The sequence below is a fragment of the Eriocheir sinensis genome, chromosome 21 (genome assembly GCF_024679095.1).
Source record: "Eriocheir sinensis breed Jianghai 21 chromosome 21, ASM2467909v1, whole genome shotgun sequence".
Taxonomy (NCBI): domain Eukaryota; kingdom Metazoa; phylum Arthropoda; class Malacostraca; order Decapoda; family Varunidae; genus Eriocheir; species Eriocheir sinensis.
In genome coordinates this window covers 12,510,387-12,520,386 of record NC_066529.1, presented here as the reverse complement: position 1 = coordinate 12,520,386, position 10,000 = coordinate 12,510,387, and the positions used below count along the sequence as shown (strand labels likewise).

Sequence of the window (10,000 nt, the reverse complement as noted above, 5' to 3'; positions counted from 1 at the left end):
CACATCCCCAGTGATGTTATATACCTGACTTTCAGAAAGCCTTCGACAAGGTACCGCACGAGCGACTCCTAAGAAACTGCACTCGGGCATTGGAGCCAATCTGATCGCGTGGATAAGAGATTGGCTCACCGACAGAAAACAACGAGTACTACTCAACGGACAGCCTTCCGATTGGCTTCCAGTCACTAGTGGAGTGCCTCAAGGGTCAGTGCTGGGACCCATTCTCTTCATCATATATATCAACGACCTCGAATCAGGACTGAAATCCACAATATCGAAATTTGCTGATGACACTAAGGTGGGGGAAAGGCCCTCACAAAGACCAACTCCGAAATCATTCAGAAAGACCTCAATCACATTATCGAATGGTCGGAAAATGGCAAATGTCCTTTAATGTTGACAAATGCAAAGTCATGCACATTGGGTCCAGAAATAGTAACCACACATACATCATGAATGGGAGACCTCTGCAAGCGATGCAGGAGGAAAAGGATCTTGAGTCACTATCAGCAGTGACCTGAAACACGCGAATCACTGTAAAAAGCATACAACAAAGCCAACACTATGCTCGGGTTCATAGCGAGGAACTTCGAGTGTAAAACGCCAGACGTGATGCTATCCTTGTATAATTCCATGGTAAGACCGCACCGAGTATGCAGTACAGTTCTGGTCTCCTAATTACAGAAAGGACATTGATTTACTGGAAAGGATTCAACGACGCGCCACGAAAATGATACCAACCTTAAGGGCTCAACCGTACGAGGAACGACTCAAGCGACTCAATCTCTTTACATTGGAGAAAAGACGCCTACGAGGAGATATGATTCAAGTCTTCAAGTATCTAAAAATTCAATAACGTCGATTACTCCAATTTCTTTGAATTGCAAACCAACCTAAGAACTAGAAATAACGGTTTACCCATTCAGTCTAGTCGATGTAACACAGACATCGGAAGGAGTTTCTTTTCAAACCGAGTCATCCGTCACTGGAACAATCTTCCTTCAGAAGTAGTAAATGCGAATACTATCAACTCCTTCAAATATAGAATCGACCGTCACTTCGCTGCGTCGGGAGTAAACTGAATATTGAGTTGCTTTCATCTGCTCCTCAATATCGAGGCGCTTTCATCTGCTCCTCAATATCGAGGTGCTTTCATCTGCTCCCCAGGCCCCAGGCTGTCGAGCAGATTAAATCACCAGAACGGGCAACCTCGTAATGAGCCAATAGGCTTTCTGTTGCCTGCGTTTCCATGTTTCCATGTTTCCTGCTCATGTTACGTAACGTCAACTCCTGCTTCCCCTTCGTATGTATGTGTTTTTTTCTCTAACTTCTCTTACCCGGTGAATGGAGGATAAATTTATGATATTCTAAGGGAGTGAAACGAAAGATACCACTACTTTTAATCGTAGGTCTAACCCTTCCGTCTTGTGTTGTATGGTTTTTCTATATTTCTTGTAGGCTGTGTATGAAAGATAAATTTATGAGATGCTAAGGAGTTGCAACGAAGGATACGGACACTGTTTTTGTTCGAATGGCCAACTCTTCTATTTCTGTGATGCATGCTGTCTTATTTCACGTAGTCTAATTAGGTTGTGGTTTTATGTCATTTTTGAGAATTTAAAAAGAGGAAAATGGCACTGTGTTTTATGTAATCCAAGAAATTACTAGAAGGTCCAACTTCTATATATTTTTTTTTTATGTATGTTCGTATTTTTGAGTGTGTGTCTGGAGGAGTTTATTGTTTGTATGTATTACCTGGTGATGCAAGTTTCTTTATGGCAAATGCGACAGGCCGAGGCATAAAGATAACGAAAAGGTGCAAAATCAATACTCCGTCAATAAAGTGCTTTCATTAAGACACTTACATAACAGTTCCCATTCAAGTGTAAAGTGTCCGTTCTTCCTTTTCCTAATTATGGTGCAATGAAGAAATACAAAGAAAGAGAAAAATATCGACAAACAAACAAACACAATCACCACGAACACCAGCCATCAAATAACAATCTAACATTACCTCCCCATCACCACCACCACCACCACCTTGCTCTCGCTGTACACTAGGATATCATAAAGAGAAACATATGCCTTTTCAACCTTCATATTTTCAACAGCTGCAAATTCGCCACAAAAATGTTTGTGGCCGTTACCTAATAAAATAATAACTGCTGTACACGAAACATTTTATGCAGTGCAAAAAAAACATTGCTTTCATATTATTTTCTCCGCCAACGCTACGAATGCGGTATAGAGGAAATTAGACCCAAGCAGATTATCTTCCAAGTAATTTACCGAGGCGAGAATGTTTCCCGCGCGGCGAGCAAGACACATGAGAGGCGGCGAGCGGGAAAACCTCGCGCGGGAGTGTTTGCTGCCACGGGACGGAAGATAAGAGTTACCTAATCATAAAGGGACAAAAGATTACGCGGCAAGAAAATTTATCTGATCTTCTTACCTTTAAAAATATGTACTACGAAGACATTAAAATCGACTCGGAAATCCTAGGAGTAAAAATAATATAAATAGAAAATAGAGCATGGAGAAGATAAATCATTGTGGGAAAAAATATAGAAGATAAAAATCCCAGTAATCATAAAAAAAATAGATACCAAAGAAGAAAGAAAAAAAGTCATCCTGAAAAAAAAACAATGAGAATAAATTCTCCACTACCGAGAGAAAGGACTGAAAAAAAGAAAGAAAAAATGAGAACAAACACAGAAATCACAAAAAATAACAAATATAACGATTATTAAGGAAAAAATCTTAATAGAAAATAATAATCTGATAAAAGAAAAAATACAAAACAATATGAACTACCAAAAGAAAAAAAACGCGGGAAAGAAAAAGACAAAAAAGATAGGTAGTTATAGAGAAAAAATCATCTCCGCGAACCGCTAACTACCGAATAAATCATCTCCGCGAACCGCAAACTACCGAAAAAATCATCTCCGCGAACCGCAAACTACCGAAAAAATCATCTCCGCGAACCGCTAACTACCGAAAAAATCATCTCCGCGAACCGCTAACTACCGAAAAAATCATCTCCGCGAACCGCTAACTACCGAAAAAATCATCTCCGCGAACCGCTAACTACCGAAAAAATCATCTCCGCGAACCGCAAACTACCGAAAAAATCATCTCCGCGAACCGCTAACTACCGAAAAAATCATCTCCGCGAACCGCTAACTACCGAAAAAATCATCTCCGCGAACCGCTAACTACCGAAAAAATCATCTCCGCGAACCGCTAACTACCGAAAAAATCAGCTCCGCGAACCGCAAACTACCGAAAAAATCATCTCCGCGAACCGCTAACTACCGAAAAAATCATCTCCGCGAACCGCTAACTACCGAAAAAATCAGCTCCGCGAACCGCTAACTACCGAAAAAATCAGCTCCGCGAACCGCTAACTACCGAAAAAATCAGCTCCGCGAACCGCTAACTACCGAAAAAATCAACTCCGCGAACCGCTAACTACCGAAAAAATCAGCTCCGCGAACCGCTAACTACCGAAAAAATCAACTCCGCGAACCGCTAACTACCGAAAAAATCAACTCCGTGAACCGCTAACTACCGAAAAAATCAACTCCGCGAACCGCTAACTACCGAAAAAATCAACTCCGCGAACCGCTAACTACCGAAAAAATCAACTCCGCGAACCGCTAACTACCGAAAAAATCAGCTCCGTGAACCGCTAACTACCGAAAAAATCAACTCCGCGAACCGCTAACTACCGAAAAAATCAGCTCCGCGAACCGCTAACTACCGAAAAAATCAACTCCGCGAACCGCTAACTACCGAAAAAATCAACTCCGTGAACCGCTAACTACCGAAAAAATCAGCTCCGTGAACCGCTAACTACCGAAAAAATCAACTCCGCGAACCGCTAACTACCGAAAAAATCAACTCCGTGAACCGCTAACTACCGAAAAAATCAACTCCGCAAACCGCTAACTACCGAAAAAATCAACTCCGTGAACCGCTAACTACCGAAAAAATCAGCTCCGTGAACCGCTAACTACCGAAAAAATCAGCTCCGCGAACCGCCCTGCCAACACACAACATCGCCAGTCCAGGACACACACGCATCCGTCTCCGTTCTCACTCCCACGCACTCCCGCTGACGAAAACAATAACAAACAAATGAAAAACGCAATCACCACCATCACCAGCCAGCAAATAATGGCCAAACACCACCACATTCATCACGATCACTGCCACTACCACCACCATTGCCACGAATACCACTGCCACCACAACCACCACTACTACCACAAAGGGAAAAGCAACCACCATCAAGACTAGCAAACGGTAAACACACCCCCCCCCCCCACACACACACAAAAAAAAAAAAAAATCGATCGAGCTCCACACAAGAAGCTCCTTTGGAAACTGAAACAACGGTGCCAGATTGTCTTACTCACCCTCTTATATTTACCGACTTCCGACCCCAAAACTGTCTCGTGGACCCCAATAAGGAGATTCACTTATAATTATCGTTAAAATAGTTCATTCCTGATGTTTCGTGGCAATAGTTAGGCGTCAGAAACCGGTAAATACTATGCTCTGAGTACGGTAATCTGGCAACGGTGCACTGAAAGCCTAAACAGGAATGGAAGGGAGGTTGCTGATGTGAATGTAGAGCTTTGCGAAGGGAGGGCAGATGAGGGGGTCAAGAGGAGCAGGGCGTCATCATGGGGGACAGAAACAAGTGGAGGGCACAAGGTTCAGTACAGGCGCCAGTTACGATCCTGATGTACGTCAACGATGTGACAGAAAGCAATCCAAATCTATTTGTAAATTATGCAAAAAATCACAGTCAATAAAAGGAAATGAATGTTGTTTAGAGGAAAAAATGGATCTGGACGAAGTGCATAGCTGAGTAAATGTAGAAGGTTTACAATATTAAGAAATGTTACGTTTTAGAAATGTGAAGGAGAGAGGATGACCAGATGTGAATATACAAAAAGTGGATAGGCCTTTAGTAATTCAGGATAAAATAAATGTTGAATGATAGAACAGAACATTCTTCTTCCGACAAGCATATTAGCAAGATAACAATAGAATGTTTAGATTGATCACAAACACAAAAGTGACATTTAACTACATAAATGAGGCGATGCAGCTAATACTTAATATAAGATAAGATGAAGAATAAAATAGGTAACCGTAGTGCGGTCTCCTCAATTGAAAAGAAAAACATACGCAAGTTGAAAATATTGCAACGAGTGGCAAAAAAATATACCAAGGTTGAGAAAGCAGCAATAATATGAACACTTACGCAAAGTGGAGCTGTCCACAGTGCAAGAAAGGAGTGGTAACTGAATTATGAGATACAAACTCACAGAGGACCTGGAGCGTGTGTACAGGAAAGGCTTGCTGGTGAGGCACAGGGACACACAAGGGGATGTGAACTCCGCTGAGAAATGCAAGTGGAGAATATAATCATTGACACACACACACACACACACACACACACACACATGAGCATGGAGGTATTACGTGCAAATGAGTATATGTTTGAACATCCTCTTTCAATTGTGTCTTTCTCTTCCTTGATGCTTACCTTTCCTATTGAGAACATCAGAAAGTATATCCACGTAGAGTGCCTTGTATCCTATGATATTCTATTGTTTATTCAGAATTACGTTTTGTTATAGAAATGTAATCATAACGTATCTTACTTCCGACACTGAGAGTTGCGAGGACGAAGCCGGACGTGTAGACTGCCTCACTGGGGAACCAAGAGTAGTCAGAGACGATAGCGATGACCAAGCGGAACACCACCTAGAGGGGTGAAACACGGCCCGTCATAATGGGAACATTTGAAGTGGACAAGAAGAAAAATAATACGGGCATCGTTCGTGAATATATGAAACAACGTGTACGAGGTATCTTAGCTTCACTACTCTTTGCAGGAAAATCGAAAAAATAATAAAAAGAATGAAAAGAGTACTCCTAGTTCAACATTATAGCCATTTTCGTCTACAGAAATTCACTGGGGCAAAGCAAAGGCAGCAACAACAACAACAACAACAACAACAACAACAACAACAACAACGAGGTACATAATGTTCCCTGGCGAACGTACCGCCAAGGTGCTGTAGATGGAGATGGCAAAAGCGCTCTGGTAGTGTGAGAACCCAAGGCTGAGCACGTATCCGGGCAGGGCGTACATGAGGTTGATGTAGGCGGCGATGCAGATTGCGTTAGGCCAGCCGATCAGGTGGAAGTAAGGCTCCCGCAGCAAACCGTAGTCTAGCAGACGAAACACCTGAGGGAAAGGGAAGGATTGCTAATGTGTGTAATAATAATAATAATAATAATAATAATAATAATAATAAACGGTTTATTAAGTGATTGCAGCTGTAAAGCTGAAAATATACATGTTAAAAATACAATATTGAAATAAAATGTGTGTGTGTGTGTGTGTGTGTGTGTGTGTGTGTGTGTGTGTGTGTGTGTGTTAAATGTTGCATCACCTTAACTAGGAAAAACTCGGAGCAGCAGGATTCTTCCTCGTCGTCACCTTCGTTGCCCAATATCTGTTTTTCCTCGACGGGCGTCAGCATGGGCAGGGAGCCGTACAGAGAGGCTATTGAGTCCATCCTGAGGATGTTGACTTTCAGGTCAGGATGGTTGTCCTTTCCTTGTGTCTCTGGTGTCGCCCTTGAGAACAGCACCACTTCGTCATCCCTACGGCGTGGCGGGGGCATCTGGGGTGTCGTCGGCATCACGAAGATAATGTCGTCTTCCTCTTCATCCGCATTAACCCGCGTAGCAGCGGCGCCAACGGTTCGTTCGCCGGTCGTTCTCCTACGCTGATCCACCTCGCCTGACGCTGATCGAACTCTGTGCGGCCTCACTTCTAGTTCCTTCTCCTCGGAGTCTTCTGGATCTGGAATCTCAAATTAAACAAATGTCGTTGTGTGAGCTTTTGCTAATACTTTGCACTAAATTTTCCTTATTCCATTCTTTGGCGCGGTCAAAGGCACAGAGTCGTTGTGTGATTACCAAGAGGCTTACCAAGTGCCAGTCCACGGGCTGGTACAGCATGCCGGAGATACAGGTGTGGAAGCAGAGGGCGCCCACCATGAGGCACGCCCACCTGTACCCATACTGCTCCAGGAACAGGCGGATAAGCGGAGCCATGACGATCTTGCCTGTGGAGAATAATTGAACCTTTTTTTTTTTTCTTTTCAATCAAGTAAGAATAACTTGCGTGTTCTTCAGCAGATCTGAGAGATAGAAAACTATTTATGAATATGCTTCTGCAGAGAAATACAGTTGTGCGTAAGAAAGTTATGTATATATATATATATATATATATATATATATATATATATATATATATATATATATATATATATATATATATATATATATATATATATATATATATATATATATATATATATATATATATATATATATATATATATATATATATATATATATATATATATATATATATATATATATATATATATATATATATATATATATATATATATATATATATATATATATATATATATATATATATATATATACACACACAGCATACGTACCCAAAGCAGAGACAGAGACCACGAAACCATTGGCCAGTCCCTTCCTCTTGTCAAAATACTTGGGAATAAGAACGACACCAAAGAAGGAGCAGAGTGAACTCGAGATTCCTGTGGACAGTCAGAGAAAGTAACTTCGACTTCGGAAGCCAAACTAATCGAACAAATGGGCGATGATGACTCGTTAAGGGAAAAAGCTTAAATGCTTAAAAAAAATGGTGTCCATCACATAGGACAACCCCAAAACTCTTTGACTTTCAACAAGATGGCGCCACTATAAACACTCGCCTGCGCCAGAACGGGCTGGGCCGACCATCAGGCCCCACCTGGAAGAAGCCTTGGGCCGACCATCAGGCCCCACCGGGAAGATGCCTACCGGCGCAATAGGCAACAACGTAAAAAAATAAAAAAAATAAAAATAAAAAGACATGATATCAGCAGACTGGCGGCCAGTGAACTTTCACGTCATGATCAAACTGATTCTGAACGAAAGAAAAAAATTGCAGGAGTAATGAAATTGATTCTAGGAGTGAGTTTGAGGGACATCAGTCAAACAACAAAAAGACAAACTCATGACCTGACCTCTCAAGGCCTGCACGAGTCTTACCGCCGAGGATGGTGTATGTCAGAGTGAAAGAGACGATGCTCGTTGAGAAGGCGACGAGGGTGAGGGTGAGGAACGCCAGGAGGCCGCCGAGCAGGGTGAGGGAACGAGCACCAAACAGCTCGGCCAAGGGAGCCATGAACACCGCTGAAAGTACAATGAAATTAATGTAAAAAAGGGGATGTCTTATGTATATATATATATATATATATATATATATATATATATATATATATATATATATATATATATATATATATATATATATATATATATATATATATATATATATATATATATATATATATATATATATATATATATATATATATATATATATATATATATATATATATATATATATATATATATATATATATATATATATATATATATATATATATATATATATATATATATATATATATATATATATATATATATATATATATATATATATATATATATATATATATGTAAATTGATTTGATTCAGCAAGAGAGGGGAAGATAAAAGGTTTATAAAAGTCTCTAAGATCGTTATAGTGTTAGAAGAAGAGAGCAGAAACTAAGGAAAAAAAAACAGGAATAAATGAAAAAGAGAATGAAGAATTAAGCAGAGGTAAGCAGCACCTCACCCGAAAAACTCCAGACGGTGCTGAGGCCGTTCCCGATGATGGTGAATTCCGTGGCCGTCGCCCCCATGGCATCCAGGTGGCCCTTGAACAGGATGCCGTAGGCCACCGTCACCGCGGGGAAGAAAAACTGCCGGAAAGAAGGAAAGAAAAGGAAAGCTGCTCCAATTAAATCCAGAAGTTCGTGTTGCCAAAAGAAAATATCGATCAAACTTCACATTTTCTGCAGTGAAACTAAAAAAGCTTCACTTATTCTACAGTGAAGCCATGAAAACTTCACGCATTCTGCAATGAAGCCAAGAAAACTTCACGCATTCTGCTGTGCAGCCAAGAAAACTTCACGTATTCTACAGTGAAGCCAAGAAAACTTAACGCATTCTGCAGTGAAGCCAAGAAAACTTCATGCATTCTGCAGTGAAGCCAAGAAAACTTCACGCATTCTGCTGTGAAGCCAAGAAAACTACACGTATTCTACAGTGAAGCCAAGAAAACTTCACGCATTCTGCAGTGAAACCAAGAAAACTTCATGCATTCTGCTGTGAAGCCAAGAAAACTTCACGTATTCTACAGTGAAGCCAAGAAAAGTTCACGCATTCTGCTGTGAAGCCAAGAAAACTTCACGTATTCTACAGTGAAGCCAAGAAAACTTCACGCATTCTGCAGTGAAGCCAAGAAAACTTCTTGCATTCTGCAGTGAAGCCAAGAAAACTTCATGCATTCTGCAGTGAAGCCAAGAAAACTTCACGCATTCTGCTGTGAAGCCAAGAAAACTTCACGTATTCTACAGTGAAGCCAAGAAAACGTCACGCATTCTGCAGTGAAGCCAAGAAAACTTCACGCATTCTGCTGTGAAGCCAAGAAAACTACACGCATTCTGCAGTGAAGCCAAGAAAACTTCACGCATTTTGCAGTGAAGCCAAGAAAACTTCACGCATTCTGCTGTGAAGCCAAGAAAACTTCACGTATTCTACAGTGAAGCCAAGAAAACGTCACGCATTCTGCAGTGAAGCCAAGAAAACTTCACGCATTCTGCTGTGAAGCCAAGGAAACTACACGTATTCTGCAGTGAAGCCAAGAAAACTTCACGCATTTTGCAGTGAAGCCAAGAAAACTTCACGCATTCTGCTGTGAAGCCAAGAAAACTTCACGTATTCTACAGTGAAGCCAAGAAAACTCCACGCATTCTGCAGTGAAGCC

At 40.9% G+C, this 10,000-nt stretch overlaps 1 protein-coding gene across 6 annotated transcripts in view; it reads right to left on the bottom strand.

Moving 5' to 3' along the window:
• Window positions 1-10,000, bottom strand: part of LOC127001695 (monocarboxylate transporter 9-like) — a 25,424-nt gene that overhangs the window by 8,319 nt on the left and 7,105 nt on the right. For 4 of the 6 annotated variants that reach the window (XM_050866728.1, XM_050866729.1, XM_050866727.1 and 1 more), the window contains exons 3-9: window positions 8,807-8,933; window positions 8,173-8,316; window positions 7,569-7,676; window positions 7,024-7,160; window positions 6,480-6,902; window positions 6,089-6,271; window positions 5,682-5,784 (exon numbers count right to left, since the gene is read on the bottom strand). In XM_050866728.1, the coding sequence (XP_050722685.1) occupies window positions 5,682-5,784; window positions 6,089-6,271; window positions 6,480-6,902; window positions 7,024-7,160; window positions 7,569-7,676; window positions 8,173-8,316; window positions 8,807-8,933 (1,225 nt within the window). Of the gene's footprint in view, window positions 1-5,342; window positions 5,417-5,681; window positions 5,785-6,088; window positions 6,272-6,479; window positions 6,903-7,023; window positions 7,161-7,568; window positions 7,677-8,172; window positions 8,317-8,806; window positions 8,963-10,000 lie in introns of all 6 variants that reach the window. The other 2 variants (XM_050866731.1, XM_050866730.1) reach the window with 2 other exon arrangements.